This window comes from Podarcis gaigeae, assembly GCF_964106915.1.
Source record: "Podarcis gaigeae genome assembly, chromosome: 3".
Classification (NCBI taxonomy): Eukaryota; Metazoa; Chordata; class Lepidosauria; order Squamata; family Lacertidae; genus Podarcis; species Podarcis gaigeae.
This window is the reverse complement of record NC_139680.1, coordinates 63,796,146-63,818,752: the sequence shown is the minus strand read 5'-3', so window position 1 is coordinate 63,818,752 and position 22,607 is coordinate 63,796,146. Positions and strand designations below refer to the sequence as shown.

Below are 22,607 nucleotides of genomic sequence, written 5' to 3'. Positions count from 1 at the left end.
TACAATATTTGTGCCCTGCCTTTTTGAACCAAAAGGACTTGCAAAGGCCATAGCGACGAAAGATGAAAAAATACACAATGAAAACAGTAACTACAACTACAACTTAATAGCAAGAATTAATAAAATTAAATTAGCCAGCAGTAAGCAAAAGAACAAGAGCCAACAAAAGAAAGAAACCTTGCAGGAGGATCACTTCAAATTCAATGTGCCCCAAACTTGCCCTGAAAAAGGCCAGCTCTTACCTGGAGATTAAAACTGCATGAAAACCATCTAAAGCCAATTTAAAGCACCCCCCTCCAAAAAAAAAGAATCATGGGAACTGTAGAGTACCTCTCAGATCTACAGTTTCCAACACCCTTAACAAAATACCATGTTGGAGATCATAGTTGGGATGTAAGGTAATTTTTTATATTTATTGTTAACCTGAGTGCTTGGGGTAGTTGAAGTGCACAGGGTAGTAGTCACTCTTGTAAGAGAAGCAAGAAGGCAAAAGCGAATGAAGAGTCATCAACTCTAATCCCAACCACCCACCCTTATCCCTCCACTTCAGGTAAAAGCCACCTAGAGTGGGTGGTGGCCTTTATGAAATGACTTCAAAGTCTGGTTATTGTCTTTTTTTTTTTTAGTATGTGCAGTTTTCATATGTTCTTGAGTTACAGTCACAACAAAAAGTAGTCCATTATTACCTCTTGTGAACACATTATTTTCCCAATTCAAAAGGAACAGTTTGGTCTTCTCCACATCATTAGAACCAACCTCCAGGCAGTTGCCAAAGGGCAGTGTCAAGTTACGCTGGCCATTTCAAGGAGTGGGTGCTATAAAGGTTTTCTGCCCTCTTCCTTACTTTACATTTTTCTTCCCATTTTCTCGTTGGCAGAGGGAATTAGATTTCTCCATCCTTATTAGTTGGGCTGAATCTTTTATTAAAGGATCACCCTGGAAAACAGGACAAAGGGAATGAGAAAATCTCTCTACTTATAGCCTTCTTAGAAGACCGTTGCATTATATGTTAAGTGGAAGTATGGAAAACAAGGAAGTATTTGATTATGGAGCAGCATTGGCAAAATATGGGGGCAAAATACAGAAGGGCAGTTGCTGGATGCTTGTTCCTGCACACAGTGACCTATCATATCCCACAGCAGTACAGCTGCATACCAAAACCTGTTTGTGTAGGCAAAACATTGCCTCTGCATTGGGGTGAACACACTCATTATATATAATCAGTTTTTGAGGTCTCTGTTTCTCTTTCTTTACCTGTGTCTTTTGTCCAACTTAGACTTTACTTCATGCCCTGTGTTTTCTTATACCTAGAATTGTACTCAGGAAGGCTATACTGTACCTCAGAATAATGTTGGCTACAACTCATGGCTAGCAAAGACAAAGCTTACCCGCAAACTCAGGTTTAGACGACACACTCAACTAAACCTTTAAGGGTCACTAGTGTCAGTAGCATTAAGCAACTTATGTGAACTGTGGTCAGAGTCCTAGATAGGGATCAGACTGAGGACACACAGGCTGAAGAACTCCTGATCAATTGCTGTTTCTGCTAGTCTCTGACCTCTCACTGTAAAGCAGTTATTTTATTACAGTTCACAAAGGTAAAAGAGCAATCATGTTTCACCAGTGAAAATCCTCACAAGCTAAATATGACCATACCTAGAACTAAGGCCCAACACAAACCGCTACCAGTGTTTCTAACTTGTGAGTGTGTCATGCATTTGACAGTTGTCCTGTTTCTAATTCTAGGTAGAGTCCAAATGTTGCCTCAGGCTGTCTGTCTTCTCCACGGGCTACTGGAGAACGGGCACAATGTCTATGTTCATTGCAATGCAGGCGTTGGCAGGTCTACAGCTGCAGTCTGCGGCTGGTTAAAATATGTGCTAGGATGGAACTTGAGGAAAGTGCAGTATTTTGTGGCCTCCAGGAGAGCAGCTGTCTACATCGATGAAGAAGCTCTGGTGCGTGCCGAGGAGGATTTCTTTCAGAAATTTGGACCTCTTCGCTCCTCATGCAAGCCTTAGCAAGAAAAAGAGAACGTCGCTAGAAGTGTTGCCAAACCCAAGCATTTGAGGAATTGTGAAACTGGCTCCAAAAACAGGATCACTGCCTGAGGAAACGGTGGGATGATGGTGATAACGGTGAAGAAGTCTTCTGAGTCTTATCTTTCATATGTTGCTTTTTCTTTCTCTCTGAAACAATTAAGCAAAATGGCTTTGATTCAGCTGAATGTGTGTGCAGCAGTCAGGGCTATGATTGTGCAGCTTTGTTGGAAAAGGTGTAATCACATTGATTAGCTGCTTGGCACATTGATTAGCTGTTTGGGGAGGGGAAGCCGCTGGAATTAAATCCATCTTTCCTCCTTTCCTCCACAAACACCACTGTAGATTTTGTAACAGGACTCCACATACAGAGCCCTGGTAGCTGGACCAATAGAGGAGCTGCAAGTTTAGAACTTGATTGTGCATTTAGTTACATCATCCAGCTAAAGATAAGCATGTATGTCCCCTAGCTGGATCAGGGCAAAATTCCTCTAAACTTCCTAGACAATTGGATACCCATACATAAGATTCTTATAAAAAATCAGGCATGGGTGAATGATACAAAGAATTAAAAGAGAAACACTTGGGATAGGAAGAAGTCAGAATGGATTGGAACACAAGCTATTACAAACTAAAAAATCATTTCCCCCACACCTGGGCAATTTGGATTATTTGGTCATATCAAAGGGAGCCTTTAGCACAGTCTTTGGCAAATAGAAGTTGTAGTGAAATAAAATTTTAAAGAAAAATAAAAAGCGGGGGTATTACTCTTGCCTGCATTGGCATATTTGTTTCTAATGTACGGGCAAACCTTTATCTTATGATGTGTATAATGTTTTTAGATTTTAACTGATTTTTAACAGCAATATATTTATATGATCTGAAGAAAAACCAGAGGATAGAGAAGCCAGGTATATTGTTTGAAATGATTTCTTAAGGTCCTCAGGAATGTCTCCTTTATATCTTTATTTGATCATTTGCATTTATGTTTGGATCATTATCTTGTGTTTTTGTGTATTAAGCATGTATAATGTGGTTTATCAATAATTAAGTAAAAAGTAAAATAAATAAAAAATAAACTTTTAAAGCTTAAGTTCTAATCCACTTAGTATATTTCAAATCCTGCATATGCAGGATCCCACCCCTCACACTCACTATTCTCTTATAGGGCTAGTCTGCATGGCAAAACAGTTTTCTGATGATGATATTTGCTGGTTTGGAACAACAGTGGCTATGGCTCTTCGTGTGTGAGGTCAGGAATGGGTGTGGAGAGCTTAATCAGAGAAAGGAAAGGGATGAGATTGAAAGAAAGAAAAATACACGGAAATTATAGGGAAAGACAGAAAAGTAAAAGAGAAAAGAAAGTGGATCACTGCAGGCTCCTAAAATTGACAGTTGCATCTGGCAGTATTGAGCCACACTTACGCCTCCACCAAAAGCCATATAAAATGATATGTGGCACAGTGGCAAGCTTATCTATAGCACCCTACTTTGCTTTTCTTTGTTTCTAAACATATCTTCCAGTGCACCCTATGCATCCAATAAAAATGTAAGTTATGTAACTTTTGTATATTTATTTTTGTTTTACGACTGCTTGGGAAAGCTAACACCTAATTCTCTTGACTCAAGTTCCATCTGAATCTAATGCCAACATTGCTTTCACTAGGAGTTGGTGAATTTCCTATGTTCCATTGTGAAATTATTTTATGGCTTGACTCTCCCCTGTGTTCTGTTCTGCCATTCCGTTCTTCTACATTTCCATCTAGATTTTCTGTCTTTCACTTCAAAAACTGGTTTGTTGCAACATTCTGTTCCTTTCTTGTGTGTGTGTGCCCTTTTCAGTTCGTCTTGTACGCAAGTAACAGAATACATTAAAATACCAGGATTTTCCGCCAGCATCCATCGCTAACATGCACACTGGTTAACGGAAAAGTCCCATCCCAGCATTCTTTGTTCCCCATTTATTTAAAGGCAGAGACCTTGTTGTTGATAAGCCATGCTCTCAGTCTCAGCACACCTATCACCAACATGGTTATAACCACACTGGGCTGTTATTACCTTTGCTTTCATTACTGAACAATACTGAGCCTTCATTACAAGACTGTTGTAAGTTGCTCTATCTCAGCTTTTTCTTCCAGTGTTGATAGAATTTAAGCATTGCAGTCACCTTCAAAAGCAAACTATTGCATTGCTCTGCCAGTATTTACTTTTCATTCCCATTCTCTTGCATGTAAGGAAAGGAGTGAAATTTGTTTTAATTATTTTATTTTGTGTGCTGCTCTGATGTTTTATTTCTATTTTTAGTTTTGTGCCAACATGTCATTAAATAATTGAAACTGCACTATTACTGCTGGTAAATAAAAATTGTGCTTTTTGCATGCTATGCAGCCTAGATTGATGCATTTGTTCTCCTCATCACCCTGTTGGATTTTAATGATTTATCCTACCATTGTTTTCAGTATATTTAAAGTTCCTTCTGTATGGTCATTTGCCTTCTGTATACTATTTCAGCCCAGTTTAGAGCTAATTCATAACATGTGTATTTTCCAGACAGGTAACACACTCACAATGATAGACAAATATACTTCATTATTTTTGTGGAGTTGGCATCAGCCCATATTCCCTATCTATTCACAGTTTGGCTCATGTTTGCTGTTTGTTAGGCCAGCACGCACACAAAAAACTCATCTTGGAGAGACCACAGAACAGAATTTCATTTTGTGACAGTGCCCTTTCATGCAGCAGATTCCCCCGTCATTTGCTTAGTACAAAGATGATTCGCTTACACGGAGTAAATCCGATAATATACGAACAGCCACACTGGTAAACATAAATATAATTCAACTAGACAAATATATGGTCCCGGATAGAAGCCATTATTGGTTGTTGATGGAAAGTATGAAAAAACTTAAGCAAAATAATCTGTCTTTTATAGTTCACGCTTAGTTTCTGAGTAAATTGGAAATTGTGTGTTTGTGCATATGTATCTATGTGGGTGGGTGTAGGTGTTGTTGTGAGTGTTGCGAATGCTTTTATCTTTTAAAACACAATTTTATTATAAACCATCTTCACCTCCCAGAAGTCTATAGAGCTGCTCTTCAGTTCCAAATTAGATCTGATGTTAAATCCATGAATGCAATTAATGCAATTAGTTTTTTGAAGTTAAATAGCAGCCTCATAGGGCAGAGCCAGTTGGGATCAGGACCATAGTATGCAGAGATGATTCAACTCAGTGTGCTCATGCTGTACTCTTGATGAAAGTACCCTCCCTGCTGCATACACAGGGTAAACCCTTGTTTATTATGTGACCATAAGAAAACAAGAGTAAGTGTATTTCTGATTATTCTTGTACAGTATAATACTCTCCATATATGGTCAAATTTATTACAGTAGCTTGTATCATTTGCAACAGATGGTGGTTGCTACTTCTATTTCCTCCACCTCTTGCATTGCAAAAAAACGAGTTTGCCCCAGTGTATTAATGTAAATTGTGGGGATGAGCCAGCCAAATTGAAACAGTCTTCAATGCCATTTATTGCAGTGAAGAGTTAAGCATATTCTTACAACTCTCTACCACTGATATCAGTTAAAAGTGCCTAACCATAGTTGGTTATCAATCCACATTCTGGCACATCTAGAGAAACGCAAATATTTTTCTTAGGTATGACGGATAGTTCAGTCACTAAAGCATTAAATCTCAGGGTTGTGCGTTCGAACCCCACCTTGGGCAAAAAGATTCCTGCATTGCAGGGGTTTGGACTAAATAACCTTTGTGAACCCTGCCAACTCTACAAATCTGTGGCAAAAATAAATTTAGCTAGCACTACAAATGCAAATGACAGAGCCCACGGACAATACAAAGTGATTGTCTCAAAGTACTGATGCCTCCCCAGTAGCATAATTACATAATAAGTCTAGATCTAGTACTTATCCATTAAAAAAACTAATTTGAAATATGCTCTACTGATTGGCTCATTAACCATTACCACACAAAAACCTGTTTATGCTATGTCCGAAAAGATGAGCAAATTTTTGAAACTAATGTCTTTGTATGGCTCCTTTTGGAAGTCTGGCACAAAGGTGCTAATATATTTTTGAGAGACAAAAGGGTGGGAGGTAGAAAACTCCTAAAATGAGAATTAATCCATTACTCTAATTTCAAAGGGAGTTTTTTTTTCTAGTGACAATGAGGAAGGCAGAGCTGAAACAGGTCATCCATTCAAAAGCATCATCAAAAGAATTAATTGCAGGCAAAAAATTTACACACAGAGAAGAGATTCAGACATAAAAGCATACCCCAACTAAAAGAACAAATTTGCTGACTGGAATAGCACGGCTCAAACCTCAAGATGGAACTGATTAACAGATTGGAACTTACTGCACTCAGTATGGGCATATTACATAAAGACTCATGTATGTACCCCACCAAAACAGCATGAGGTGGACACAGCATGGGGACTATGCATGTTAGCACTCGCAATCTCCCTATTATAAGAATATCTGAAGCTGCTGAGTACAACTCCTGGCTCTTCTACCTCAATATGTCTACACCGACTGGCAGCAGCTCTCTTGCGTTTTAGGACCAACCTTTTCCAGACCTACAAATGAAACACAGGCTTTCTTCTTGCAAGACCTCTCCTCCTCCCAGAGGGGAGGAGTTGTGTGAGGGAACCGGCATCAGCAGGGGGACGTATTCAGCCCCCTGTGTCAGCCTTCCCTTAGCTGCCGCGCCAAGCCCAGCAGACAGCCAATAGGGCTCGCTGTGGGCGGGATTTAGCCACGCTTATGTGGCCGCGGTGGCGCTGGGGCACCATTCAGCTTCCTGCTTCCTTTGGATCTCCCACCCTCCCTCCCTTTAGGTCAATTCTGTGTTTTTGACCTTGCTATGGACTTCGGTTGGTTGCCTTGGTTGCCCAGGGAGCCTGGTAGGAATTTTATCCATTTGGCAAATTGGCACCAGCCTCTTGGTTTTCACCTACCTCATAGCAAATCGTCACAACTTTTTGGGTATTGGCGGTTAGGCATTGGAATTTGTGCAGCGCGTTGGAGGGCAGGTTGTGGCCATCGCTTCTTGGGAAGCTTTCAGTTCTATTTGCATCAACAAGCTCCTCCCATTAGCTGTTAACCCTCGATTGACCCCCCGCTGAATGGGATGCTATCATATATAGTTGTCTGATCCAATGCCTAAGCCAATACCTCTCACATGCTGTAACCAATAAAGTTGTGGCCTTATTTAGCCCATTAACCCAAATACATGTGTTCTTGTGTCTTTCTTATCTCCATGCGGGTGGCGGGTCCTCAACACACAAAGCAAATGATCTACCATTGAAAAGCTACAGCCCTTTCCCTAATATGTTCTGCACATTAGAGCCTGGGAATGATGTTCAAGAAAACTCCTGGTGTTCAAAAACACAACATGAGAAGAAGCAACCCAAGGTGTTTCATTCATTAAGACCGAAGAGCAGATTTAAGTAAAGAAGGATTATATGATAAAGCTTCTGATTTGTGAAGCATTATTAGGGATTAGGACTGTAAATGTAGAAAGGAAGGGAAACATTAAAAACCAGCAATACTGATTTAGGTGACCTGCCGAAAAGCTATAAACACAGCCAAGGATATTTTCTAAGGGCTGGCACCAGCTTATTTGCATTAAGTCTAGTACTGTGAAGTAGCGTCATTGTGATTTCTCTCTCCCCCCATCCCATGTCATGTTTATCTGTTGCTGAATAATAATGAAACTCACAGCAAGATTCCACCAAATTACTCACTGACTGAGAACAATGGGATTGTGTGTGTGTGGGTACATATAGATATATATCTGATATTGCACAAATAAATGCACAGCAGTCTGACCTAGATCATTTTTTGTGAAGGCGTAGTGTACAAAAGCAGCTGCTGAAAGGGAAATGAGTTTGGCCATTGTTCAGCTGCTGAACAACTAGGGCTTGCTTTGTAGGAACACCCACCCACATATTGTCCTGATATTACCGGGACATCTCTGATTGACAGAAGTCGCCCTGGCTCCTTATGTCAGTACATGATGTTCTGCTTCTTCCGCCATCAAAACAGGTATGTGCTTCCTCCTGCCCTATTTTCCACTGTGCTCCACTCATCCCACCACTTCTGCCACTGCCAGAATGACTCCCTCTCACCAGACCTGGGTGTTTCACAAGGCCCAGCTGTGCCGCTTTCTGAACAGGGATAGCCTAACTTACATTGTCTTATGATCTGGTAACCTCCAGGTTAGATTACTGCAACTTGTTATACATGGCGTTGCCATATGTTCAGATTTTCCCAGATATTTTCCCAATTTCTGCCCGGACGCTGCTGCCGACTGCAGTATTCCTGATATGTCTGGGGAAATCTGGACATATGGCAACAGGCCTTTTCTGTGGTGGCACCCATTTGTGGAATGCTCTCCCCAGGGAGGCTCACCTGGCACCTTCATTATGTATCTTTAGGCACCAGGCAAAAATGTTTCTCTATAACCAGGCCTTTGGCTGATTAACATTATATGGCCTTTTAAACGTGTTTGTGGGAGGGGAGTTATTGGTTTGTGTTTGTTTTATTATGTATTTTGTGTTCTCATTTTGTATTTTTGTGTTGTGATCTTCGGATGAAGGTTGGTATACAAGTTTAATAAATAATAAAATAGTAATAATAATTGAGATCCCTCAAACGTTGCCTGTCTTTCTTCCCACCATTGCAATGGAACATGGCATTCTGACTCTGCAGTTTCTTTCATATGTCTTTGATATGCTCTATGATAGGCTCATTGGCGTTGTTGCCATGGTTGCTGGAGGAGGAGCTGTCTTGGTTGTTACATTATGCACCATTTTCTTTTCAGTTTTTCTGTCAGAAGTTCAAAGAATCCCAATGCTGGTTTATACCAGTGTCAGCTGCCTGCTTGCGAAGCTGAGCCATTGGATTTCTCTGTGGCAGAGGTGGAGGGGGTGGGAAGCAATATTATAAGGGAGAAATGACTGGCAGAAGAGAGTTATTCCAGCTAATTGAGGCAGAACAAATGAATTAATCACCTTCAAACAATGGAAGGTCACATGGACAGAGGAAAAGAGGAATAACTGGTGAGGGGAGGTGAACTGAAAGAGCAGAATGAGGTCAGATAGCTTCAAGGATCCATGCAGAGTTGTGAGCTGCAGGAGAGCAATTCAGACATGAGTTAAGAAATGGAAAATGATGTTTGGTTTTGCTTCCTGGGTGTACTGGCCTGCAGAATTCAGGCTAACTCAGTTATTTATATGTGTTCGGAAGAATAAATCCCATAAACTGAAAGTTTAGAGAGCAGACATGCACTGAGAATGAAAATAGTTCAGAAAACCTCAAACAGATTTTAAGAATGAAAATAGAACAGAAACTTTCAAACAGGTTACAGGGGGAGAAATAAAAATTATATAACAGAATCTGCCAAGGCAATAACCCAAGAGAGGAAAAACAGAAAAGCCTCTTGATCATCCAACAAAATTAATGTGAGCAGGGTTAGAATACCGTATACTTTATTTACTTAAAAGAACAACTGCATGGCACTGCTGGAATTGTTGTGACTTATAAATCTGAAACGGGTATTTTAATTTGCATTTTTATTGGTCATTTTATTATAGCAGACTCATAGGTTGCTCCGTGGGGGTGCAGAGAGGTAAGTACCCCCACAAACAAGGAACTTGCCCCCTCTAGCCCCTGATTTCTGAACTCCTGTGTTTAGCATATGCTCTTATTTTTCTTCCCCACCCACTTAGAAATATACTCTGGCGTTTCTGTGCTCCCATTTTTTTCTAGTACTACCACTGGGCAGAATCCTGCTTCTCTTTGTAGTAGTTTCTGGTCAAGGGAGTTGCTAGGGTTGGACCTAGCAGAGGTAGATAGAGGGCAGTGCAACTGGTTCTACTGGACTGGGTGCAGAGCCAAGGGGGCGCCACAGGGTGTCACAACTATAATGTAGTGAATTAAGCAGAATGGAAGGTGAGAGGCAGTAGGGTGCCGAATTATGACATTGCACAGGGCAGCACTGAAACCTGAAAAACCAAAGTCCACCCCTGGACCTGGAGTCTATTTATGTGCCCTGAGTACTTCCAGATGGGTAATGAATTTGGAGGGGGGTGATCTAGGTTACTGGGTATTGTATTAATTTGGGGAAATAGGTTAATTTCAGACAATAGAATAATAGAGTTGTAGAGTTGTAGATGACCACAAGGGCCATTTAGTCCAACCCTCTGCAATACAGGAAATTCAGCTAGATCATACATGACAGATGGCTATCCAAACTCTGCTTAAAAACCTCCAATGAAGGAGAATCCACAACCTCCCAAGGGAGTCTGTTCCACTGTCAAACTGCTCAACTGTCGGAAAGTTCTTCCTAATGTTTAGTCGGAAACTCCTTTCTTTTAACTTGAATCCTTGGTTCAAGTCCTAGTCCATCTTCCTATTTGCGCCGGCGACACCAGGGTTCCCCGTTAAAGGGGTTTTCTGAAGGGAGGCTTTGACCGTATGCCGAAAGGTCATCATTGCTCTCCCCTGCGGCGGCGGCGTAACGGGGGCGGCTATCTCTGCTTGAACATATGTTCTCCAGAGCCAGCCTATCCCCCCCCCCCACTGGATAACCTTGATGCTCCCTAGGTCTCCGGCTGGGGACTGGGGAGGGAGAACGCCCAATGCCTGAGCCAAGGTCTACCCACATTAGAAATTTAATAAAGTTGTGGCCAATTTAATCCCATAGCACGTTGTCTTGAGTCGTTATTCCACATGATGGGGGGGGGACCACTTGGGATCTGGGGACTCCCCCTGTCCACGCAAAGTTCTTTCTAATGTTTAGTCGGAAACTCCTTTGTTTTAACTTGAATCCTTGGTTCAAGTCCTACCCTCCAGAGCAGGGGGAAACAAGCTTGCTCCCTCTTTCATGTGGCACCCCTTGAGATATTTGAAGATGGCTATCATATCTCCTCTCCGTCTCCTCTTTTCCAGGCTAAACATACCCAACTCCTTCAACCACTCCTCTTGAAGCTTGGTTTCAAGACCCTTGATCATCTTGGTTGCCCTCCTTTGCACATATTCCAGCTTGTCAATAGCCTTCTTGAATTGTGGCTCCCAGAACTGGACACAATATTTCAAGTGTTGTTTGACCAAAGCAGAATAGAGTGGTGCTGTTATTTCCCTTGATCTGGACACTACTTTTGTTGATGCAGCCTAGAATAGTGTTAGCTTTTTCCTGCTGCAACACACAGTTGACTCATGTTTAGCTTCTGGCCCACCAAGATCCCTAGATTCTTCTCACATGTACTATTAGTAAGCCAGGTGTTCCCCATCCTATATTTGTGCATCTAGTTCTTCCTAACTAAGTGCAGAACCTTACATCTGTGCCTATTGAAATTCATCTGGGCTCAGTTAAGGTCATTTTGAATCCTGATTCTGTTTTCTGTGGCATTAGCTACCACTCCCAGTTTGGTGTCATCTGCAAATTTGATTAGCATCCCCTCAATTCCTTCACCCCAGTCATTTATAAAGACGTTGAATAACAACAGGTCCAGGACAGAATCCTGTGGCACCCCACTTGTCATTTTTTTCTAGGATGATGAGGGGACTATTAATGAATACTCTTTGGGTTTGGTCAATCAACCAGCTACAAATCCACCTAACAAGTTACCTCATCCAGCCCACATTTTACTACCTTCCTCGCAAAAGCATTACTGAAATCAAGATAGACTATGTCCACAGCATTCCCTGATCCGCCAAGCTTGTAACTACATCAAAAAAAGAAATGAGATTCATCTGAGATGACTTGCTTCTGAGAAACCAATGCTGGGTCTTAGTAATCACAGCATCCTTTTCTAAGTGCTTACAGACTAACTGCTAAATTATCTGTTCTAAGACATTTTCTGGTATCAATGTCATACTCACTAGTCGGTAGTTACCTGGGTCTCTCTCCCCCCCCCCTTTGAAGATGGGGACAACATTTGCCCACCTTCTGTCTGCAGAGACCCCACCTGTTCTCCAAGAATTCTCAAAGATTACAGACTCTGAGCTGACATCCAAGATCCTTTAATACCCTTGGGTGCAGCTCATCAGGCCCTGGAGATTTGAATTCTTTTAAAGTAGCTTGGTGTTCCCTTGCCACCTCTTTTCCTGTCTGGGGCTGCAGCTCCCTCCTTACATCATTGGGGGCTGCTTTCCTTTTGGGCGAAGACAGAGGCAAAGTAGGTGTTCAGCAGTTCCTCCTTCTTTCTGCCACCTAATAGAGGATGGTGTCTTCTAGATGTATTTGTGGTTAATGAATGGGGTAACTAAGGAAGAATTGAATTGACTTGGAGCAGATTTTGTAGGGAAATTAACTGGGAGTAGATGAATTGAAGATGAGCTGATTGGGGTGAACTGGTGTGGCTGCAAATTAACTGAAAATTTTAACTGAGGTAATTTGAATGGGAAACTAGGTGGCTTGCTGTCTGTGACATTTAAATTCCAAATTTGCATATACCCAGATATATAAGCATGTGCAATTTTTATGCAAATTTGTGCCCATGTCTCAAATCTTTTATGTATGTTGGAATGGCCCTGTTTATAGCTCCCATGACTGTAGTAAATAATTGCATTGCTATAAACTCGGGTGTTTCTCTCTCTGTGACCTTAACCTTATTGGTGTAGTCAATGATTCCCCATTTTCCAGACTGCTTGAAAAAGAAGAAGAAGAAAAGGCATCATTTATTAACAAATTCAACATCTGTGGATTTTTAAAAACAAAAACAAAAAAACACTTCTAAGTATGCCTTCCTCTATGACTGACTTGTTGAGAAAGAAAATTGAGGAATCATAACAGAATTGCTTCATCAAATATTCAGAAGTTTACTTGCAAGAGAAAGAACACTAATGTGCCAGATTAAATCATAAAATAGCCTTCATAAATTTATCCATTCCAATTTCTTATTACCTTCTATTTGCGATTCATGATCAGCAGCATAAGATGAGTAAATAAAAAACTAATTAGATATGCTTAGGTGTGACAGTCAAGAGCAGGAAGCATAAAATATTCCCATACAATAGCCCTCTTATAATTACAACACAAAACCTGCTTAGAGCTAAGTGGTTTAGCTGATGCCAGATTTGACAGGCCAAGGCCTACTTCATTAGCTATGTGAATGGACTGGCAATGTGATTTCAATCGTTCTAGGGCTGGTTGAGGTGACACCAGGGGCAGGCTGGGAATATAGCCAAGCTCAGCTTGCAAAGAGTTATTGTATACTAGAAATGTTCCTCCATGTGAGTGGTCCATATCTGGATGCCTACATTTCTGTAACAGTGGCAGCATTTTTATTTTTTGAGTTATCACCATCATAGAAACGGAGAAATTCAGGTACCATGGAAATATATGGAAGTACATAAATAACACTCAAACAGATGCTCCATGGAGACACAGCCTGGCAGCAGAGTGACCTGATCCTTATAAAGAGATGCATGCACACATTTATTCAGAAGTATATTGATGGGCAAGCCCAGTGGCGTAGCATGGGTTGTCAGCACCCGGGGCAAGGCAAGTAATTTGCACCCCCTAACCCGTGGATTTGCGCCCCCTAACCCGTGGATTTGCACCCCCTAACCCATGGATTTGTGCCCCCTAACCCTAACCCCCAGATGTTGTGCCCGGTGCGGCCGGCCCCCCCTGCACCCCCCATGCTACGCCACTGGGCAAGCCAAGTCAATGAGAAGGAACTAAAGACAGATGGGAGGCCAGCATATACTCTGATTGCTGAAGTATAGCCTTGTAATTTCACAGCAATAACATGTTAGCTAGGATTAGCATTGCTGCAGACAGCAACAGGACCTGGAATTCCAAGAAAGCTGCAATGGTCATTGGGCAATCGGAACTGCACAATACGTAACTGAAAAAGCGCTTAAATCTTGAGGTATAAATAGCACAGAGATTACAAAAATGGAATGCACCTTAAAACTTCAGAATGGGTGCAAATTAACAACCTGAAAACTGAGAAAAACATACACAATCTATGCATACATGTTACAGTGGAACCTCATGTTACATACCGTCCTCCTTGCGAACGCTGCGGGTTACGAGCTCTGCTTACTCAGAAGTAGATGCCCTTGTTGCAAACTTTGCCCTGGGATGCAAGAGGAAGTCGCACACTGGCAGTGTGGCAGCAGCGGGAGGCGCCATTAGTGGAAGGGCACCTCATGTTACGAGCGGTTTCGGCTTAAGAACAGACCTCCGGAACGAATTAAGTTCGTAACTGGAGGTACCACTGTACAAGGTTCAAAGGCACATCAACAGAGTCTACGATACATGACTTAAGCAACAGCAAAAACATTCTTCCAACTTGACATACCCCTCCTTCTCTACTTTCAAAGGAGTGGGACAGCGCCTGTCATCTGTGCAATTCTCAAAGTGAGAAGACTGAGCTTGCAAGTTTGTGCTCCTGCTGGGGGCAGAGGGTGCTGTGTCTGTTCACATCTGTTGGTGGTGCATCCTTGGCGATGGAACTTGAGTCCAGCCTTCTGACTCTCCCTTCATCTCCAATCCGGCTGGCTCTGCAATTGACTGGCTGGCTCATCGGCTATCATGGGAACCTCATTCTCAGGAGATGGGGTGGGACCAGAGGTGGATCTACTATGAAACAATAGAAACTTAAGCTTCAGGACCCCTAATCCCAGAGAAGCCCCAGAAGCAACTTTTGTTCACATTGCTTAAACATTTTGCTTTAAAAAGTGAACCCTGCATGTATATAACATTTCCTAATTTTCCCTATTTTTTATAAACACCCCATAACTAAAAAACTGTAAGGCATAGGGTTGTTTTTTTTATTCACACCAGTGACTTTGACACGTGGAATAATCCAGTTCAGCGATTTTAATCAAAATCTGAGATGTAGTAGTTATTTTTTTTTTAAAATGATTGACCCCATTGAAGAAGATAATAGTAGTTACCCAGACTTTGTTGCTGATTGCTAAGAGACCCCCCCCCCATATCAGTTCAAGCTTCAGGGTCCCCAAAATGTAGGTCCACCACTGGGTGGGACTGCTTTGGTCAGCTCCCCCTCCCCTTCTGGGCTGTCCAACAGCCCCCCGAGTGGAGTCCTCCTCCACGTCACTGCTTGAAATATCTCCACCCTCCTCATACAGATCCTGCCATTCCTGCCCCACCCTGCTTGGTGTCACAGGGCCCATAACACTAGAGTACATTTTTTTTTTGTTTAAAGTAACTTATGAAGGAGTGTGGGAGTATGAATGGTCCGCCCCCCGACTCCAGTGCCATTGCTTATTCTTCTATTCTTCTGTTCTATTCTCCTGTTGTTAGTTATTACAGACATCAAGTGTTCTACACATAGAATATTTGCTGTAGCATTTCACAGCCTCAGCGGCTTTCTTTGGGCTTTTGCCACTTGTACTACATGTCATCTGAAATGAGGTAAATGGTCCCAGCTGTTGTCAGCAGATCGATGCGTACCTCATTTCATACTGGGAAGAACTTCACTTGACTGCTGACAATTGTGTGGAATGGTTGATGAGGCACATAGGCTGGACTTGAAATCAGTTCTGCTGCTCATTTCACATCTAATGCAGAGTTAACACTTAAGCAAATCAAATCAATTAACCCAGCATAATTGCTTAACAAGATAAAGCAGCCTTTGGTATTAGAGATGTGTCAGGATTTAACAAGCCACAGATTACCTAGACATTTCCAAACAGGATATATCTGACATGTCATAACTGCTTTCTGCTGTTTTCATATTAATGTTGGAGCAATTTCAGGATCACATGCAATCTCATTTGGTTTCAGTGGGTGTGATCATTTGGGTGTTCCTTACCAAGGAGTTGGGTAGAGATTCAAATGGGATCCTAGGTCTATCACTTCGTGAATCTGTTAATAAATGTTATAAGTAAGGGGAGGTTTAAGGAGGAAAGAAAGACAAGATATGGAGTTTTTAGTTATGTGTACATTTCATTGGAATAAAAGGCCTGGTCAGGAGCAAATTTGTGGACTTTGTTTATCTTATGTACCACTTAATACAAACATTTTGAGTGGTTTACGAAAGAAAAGTAGGGACTCTCTAAACTTTCCATCAGTGCAAGGATCTGAACAAGATTATTACATTCCACCAAATTATTGTTTCCTCTTGTGATGGTATTCCAAAGAGTTAAACTAGTTTATTTTGGCCGAGAAGATGGCGTCCAATCAAGGTACCCATACACCTACCCAGAGAGAACAATCAAACAAGAGAGCTGCTTTTAGAATGATGTCCTGAATGAAAATAGTAGAGCCCAGCCTTCACATCTTTTGGGACCATGTTTCTCTACTCCTTCAGCATCTGTCTGTTGTGTTGTTCCACCATGAAGACTCAGAGCAAACATGAGCACGGTTCCTTCCCAGAGGAAAAAAAACTGTTGAGTTTATAGGCTAACATTGGATTAAACAAGCCCCCTTCCACCTTCTCCCTAATGTCTGCTCTATTTCCCCCCTCTGTCTTGGTAGCCCTGAAAATGGTGTACAGGAAGAGAAGAAAAAATGCAGTCCAGGAAGCTGAAACAGAGATGAAGGAAGAGGTGGATTTAGGGGTATGTGACTGCTTCACCTGCACTGAGTGCCGAGCTGAACAATGGAAGGTGAGAGGAGGGAGGAGCCAAATTTTGACATTATGCCACTGACGAAGGCCATTACTAATTAGCTTCCTTTTTAGGAGACTTGTTCCTGTTTTCCCAGTTCTGTCATTTTAACTGGAATTTGAGGAGAGGTGCAGACACATTCATACAACTTACTACAAGACGTTCAAGAGTTCAAGTAAAGTTGAGCAGACACGGTTGGTCAGGCTTGAGTTGCTTGCAGTTTTTTATTTGTATTCCCTTCCAATGAGTTATGTGCGACTGACTTTTTGATGTTTATTTTGCAGGCTTCCATTTGACTCCTGCACTTCAAGGAGAGCCAAGATGGATTATGAGGAGGCACATGCTGTATAAATAACACTGTAACTGAAAGTATGCTGAGAATAATGAATGTCTCCAGCTTTAATACCATGAAATTGCAATGAGCAAGCGGATCTACCAATTTAGGGTGAAAGAAAGGGAGAGAGAAGCAGAATAGGTTTCTTCACACTTTAGATTAAAGTAGTGTCCACACAGCAGTTTCTAGTACCCTCACTTAAGAGATTTGTTGTCAGCCAGAAGAGCCAGCAGTGAGATAACACATGCACCTTGACAAAGTTGGTATGTTCCTTACAGCTGGAAATGTCATTTTTGTTTTGTGGATCAGAGATCTCTGAGATCCCTCCTAGAGATCTCTGAGATATGGATGTGCAAGGCTGGGGAAAGCCCAGAATTGGCCAATAAATAGTCAAAATGAAAACAAAACAGTAACTACCCTCTCCCACAAACCTATTTAAAAGGTTGTAGAATATTAATCAGCCAAAGGCCTGGTTGAAGAGAAACATTATTGCCTGGAGCCCCAAAATATATATTGAAGGCACCAGATGAGCCTCCCTGGGCAGAGCATTCCACAAACAGGGAGCTGCTACAGAAAAGGCCCTTTCTCGTGTTGCCACCTTCTGGACCTCTTGTGGAGGAGGCACACAAAGTAGGACCTCAGATGATGAACACATTTTATACAGGAGAAGCAGTGGAGGAAGGAGAGGGATGTGGAGACTAGGATAGACAGGAAGAGCATATGCAATAGTTTCAGTTACACATGCTCTGACTTATTGGTGGGTTTACTTAATGCAGGGCATCAGAACCAAGTGGCTTACAGAAAAGGCAGGCCATGAGAAGAAATTTGAAGCAAGTCAGAGGTAGCTTCTCACGGGTTCTGGGAGGTATTTCAAACATATGCATGCAGGGGAAAAGGGTGGAGTGAAAAATATGTACTTTGGCATCTCATAATAAAAGGTAGGTGAGGCAACAAATAGTACAGCAAAACCTCCTAAGATTCTTCAATGATTTAAATGTTGATCTATACATCCATACTTTCTTTCATTACTAATATACAAAATGTGGCATCTCAAAAGAGCTATAACAGGAAAATATTCATATTCTTTCAATAATTTACTCTCAAACTGTCTTCCAAATGTACTCAATTTCACATCTTTCTCCTGCCAAGTGTTCCCTTACTAGGCATTTATTGAATTCTTGGCTCACTAAAGTTCTTTTTTATTAGTCTTTGAATGAGAAAACCAAAAGTTTGGTTTTTCAGTTTCCCCTTTCTAAGATTACAAATGACAGTTTGAAACAATTTTCTCCCTGTTCAGTTTCTCAATGTCTTGTTCTGCCTCAGAAGAGTCTTTCAAAAACCAAACAACCATATTTCAAAAGGCTTCCCCTGTTCATCGTTATCACAGGTATCTTCTTAGAAGGAGACATACCTTATTCAGATCAGGCTGATTTAGTTTCTCCATCTGTGTTCCTGTGTCCCCAAATTCAGACAAGGTAGAGAAGCCCTTGTCAGGTGTCCAGTATGAATGGATCACTGGGTTTCCATGCAGAAGCAAGCTAGCCTGACACCCTTGATACAGACGTGTGCATCAGCCACACCCCCAGCCAACATATCATCCCTATTGGGCTGAAGAGCTCTTTCTATGACACACAACTATTAAAGGTGCTGGAACCCTTATCATATGTGGTGGACCTGTAATGCTATTAAAAAATTCTGGGAAATGATATATAATGAAATAAAAAAATGTTTAAAATAACCTTTGTTTAAAAACCAGAAGCTTTTTTTATTAGGAATTATAGGTATCGAGATTCCAAAGGACCGGAGGAAATTGTTCATGTATGCTACAATGGCTGCCCAGATATTACTAGCCCAGAAATGGAAGGAAGAAACAGTCCCGACCAGAGAAGAATGGCAAATCAAGTTGATGGACTATGCCAAAATGGCTGGGTACATTTAGCCTGAAAAAGTGGAGACTGAAGGAGATATATGATAGGCACCCTCTAATGTCTAAAGGACTTTCACATGGAAGATGGAGAAAACTTGTTTTCTCCTGTTCTGGAGGGTATGACCAGAGCAAATGGATTCAAGTTACAAGAAAACAGATTGTGACTAAATATCAGGAAGAACTTTTAGAGCTGTTTAGCAGTGGAACAGACTCCCCTGGGAGGTTGTAGACTCTCCTTCATTGGAGGTTTCTAAGCAGAAGTTGGATGGCCATCTGTCATGGATTCTTTAGTTTAGATTCCTGCATTGCAGGGGGTTGGACGAGACGACGATCTAGGTACCTTCCAACTCCATAGAATTCTATGATCCTGACCATGGATCACCCACGTTATGTTTGACCCTCAGCAGCTGTTTGGAACCTGGACATAGGTTAGTGGTGGTGGTGAGTGTATTGGTGCCACAATATGTTACCTTTTCTTCTGATCTACGTGTGTCTATACTAGAGTGACAAAATGGTCAAGGGAAAGGGGATTAACATGTTTTTTAAGTGGACATACTCTGTGGACAGTTCCAAGAAACTGGTAGGGAAGGCACCCCTTGGCAAGCCACTAGGCCCCAGTATGTGGGTCATCCTTGCTGCAGGGTTTGTGTATAAGGGTTATATTGCATATGCCCATACATGAAGTAAAACAGGGGTGTTCTTACTATGGTGAAAGGAGAGCAACTTTTAATGAGACACAACATAAAACAATGTGAAGGAATGCATAGTGAATAATGCTGGAAACATATGATCATCAGTAATCAACCTCTTTGGATAACTGGTATTTGCAATTTGTACTAAAACTCATCATAATGATGAGCCGATTTGGTATTAATTATTATCCCTATCAGGCACAATTACATAAGGGTTTAATTAATTCCTATCATTTGTTAATAGCTTCTGAATTAATTGGATCTGGAAGACTGTACACTGAGTAAATAACCTTAAAATTATGAAGTTCTATTTGTCAGGCAAATATGGTGCATCCTGGCCAATTACACAGGTGGGATTTTAAAGTAAGAATTCATGCTATGCATCTGTATCATCTGCATTTTTTTTTTTTTTACAGAAAAGCACTGGTTGCTGTGCACTTGATGCTTGGTTCCTATTCAGCCATAAATACATGCAAATATACTACTGAACAATGACATTTGTCCATGTTGCCATAGTTATGAGAGTTTTCATCCTTTTGGGAAAACGCCTAGCATTTTAGGGAAAAAGTAATGACTTAAATTATTCAAAACATCACATTAAAGCTGTAGTGGGCAATTTAATAAGCATCAATAGTAGGGCTATTTTGCATATTCAGAGTCATATTACTGACATTATTTGCATACAATTTGCATGGACACAGGGGATATGAAACTACAGCTGGTGTATACACAGCATTCCTACTTAAAACATTTTTCCAGAGTTGCTATTTTCAAATATGCAAAATTGCAAAATTCAATTGAAAGTTATGAGATTAAAAAGAAAAGCTTGATTTTGCTTGAATTTTGCTTTTCAAAAGCCCAAAATAAGTTAAACACAATTAACTATGCAAACCTATACGTATCTACTCAGAAGTAAGTCCCATCGAGTTCAATGGGGGCTTACAACCAGGAAGAAGAAAGAGAATTGCAATCTCCACCTGCTGATGACTCTGTAACTTACAAAATAGCCCTCTATGTCATGGCAACTAAGAAGATTAGGGCAAAAGGTTTAGATAATCTAGTGATTAACTGTAAAGGGGACTTGGAGATTTAATTTGTATATTTTATATGAGATTTACCTCTCATCCTATGTAACAAAGAACTTTAGCAGATTTGACGGTGGTTTTACTGTATATGTAGTGATTGTCAGTGATGATGATGACTTCAGTAAGAAGCTTAGGATCCTGAGGTGCATTGTTACACTGAGGCAGGTACCAAACCATGCCAAAAGCAGAGCTATAACACCTGTCAAAATGCCCCTTTATGAATGAACTTGTTGGTGCCAGTAAGAACCATTTCAAAATTGGACTCCATTGCTATGTTGATGACACCCAATTTTATCTCTCCTTTGTGCAGGTTTTAAAAAAATGCAGATTGAATCAGTTAGTGTGTGTGACAATGGGATCAGAGGTTTCTCCCTTGGGAGATTTCTTTCCAATGCAAATACTACCTTTGGGGGAGGGACCAGTACTTAGAAGGACGCTATTGTTAATGGTGATGAAAGCTATTGAAAGGTCCAGCACAAATAGAAGTAATACATTCTTCTTGGCTGCCATAATCAGTTTCATGCAAGAAAGGCTCACTGCTAAAATATTGTCAGCCCCAACTGCTTTTTCATTGCTGCGTCCTGGTCATTTTGTGCTTTCTGTCCCAGTTTAAAAACAACTTGGGGGGAAAGTGGGGAAGCAGAAACTAATACGTTGAAATGTTGATTTTTGTTCAGAGAGATCACATGGGCATGCAGAAGGCTTATGACCAATAATATACATAATTATGTATGCTTTATCTCAGACACCTCAAAGAACAGATTAGCATGGTGGTTTGAGTTCTGCACATCATGCTGATGGTACTAATATCAGGGTGGTAGAAACCATGGGGACAGGGGGATGAAATACCAAGTGTGCACAAAAACAAAAGTATTTATCGTCCCAATGCATTTCAAAACACATTTCTTCAGGGACACTTAAAAACACACAACTGTGTTCTTGAGTGTGCCATATCCATGTGTGTTGGTGTGGGGCATTTCAAAATACATTGTGACAATGAAACCCATAATTGTATGCACTAAGTTTACTTCAAAATGTGTTAGGCCAAGAAAATCATTATTTTTGTGCAACCTTGAAATTTCATCTCCCCTCTTTTTCTCCACTGTGCTGAATCCAAACTGCCTCATCTTATCCATGAACTTTTCAGTAGAGGAAAAGCGAAGGGTTTGCTATATAGTTTGCCAAGAAGATGAATGAACTCTTGAAGATCACACTCACAAAACCACTTATTTGTATTTGTATGCTGAAGTGCCCTCAACCTCACCAAATGGCTGAGTCATTGCCTGTGACTCTGTCTCCATATCACCCATATCAGATCATTATGATAAGATCAAAAATCACATAATAAATCACTAAAGTCTGTTTTTGCATGTAGTTAAGGGGAAATGGTTTTACTCCCCAGGATTGCTGTTGGCTTAGATCCCGTTGTTGTTGTTAATTTATTTATACCCCACTATTATTTCCTGACATATATCTGTCTTTTGATCCATTGCTTCATGCCATGATCCTGGTGAAAATCCCCTCCCTGAAAAGCTATGTTTGCCAATAAACATTTCCCAGTTGGAGAGAATAACAGCTTTGGGGAGGGGGGGCATATTTTTGGCAGGACCAATCCCAATCTGTATCAACTCCCCTGTCAGTCCATGACTCCTGCTAGGGGACTAGAAAATACAAGTGCAAAGGTAAAAGGTAAAGGTACCCCTGCCCGTACGGGCCAGTCTTGACAGACTCTGGGGTTGTGCGCCCATCTCACTTAAGAGGCCAGGGGCCAGCGCTGTCCGGAGACACTTCCGGGTCACGTGGCCAGCGTGACATCGCTGCTCTGGCGAGTCAGAGCCGCACACGGAAACGCCGTTTACCTTCCCGCTGGTAAGCGGTCCCTATTTATCTACTTGCACCCGGAGGTGCTTTCGA

General features: G+C 41.3%; 1 protein-coding gene across 2 annotated transcripts in view; it reads left to right on the top strand.

The window, feature by feature from the left end:
• EPM2A (EPM2A glucan phosphatase, laforin) overlaps positions 1–4,422 on the top strand; it is a 33,766-nt gene extending 29,344 nt beyond the window's left edge. For both annotated transcript variants that reach the window (XM_083731702.1, XM_083731703.1), the window contains exon 4: positions 1,747–4,422. In XM_083731702.1, coding sequence (XP_083587828.1) covers positions 1,747–2,021 — 275 coding nt within the window. In that variant the 3' untranslated portion in view covers positions 2,022–4,422. The remainder of the gene's footprint in view (positions 1–1,746) is intronic.
• Positions 4,423–22,607: the final 18,185 nt, after the last annotated feature.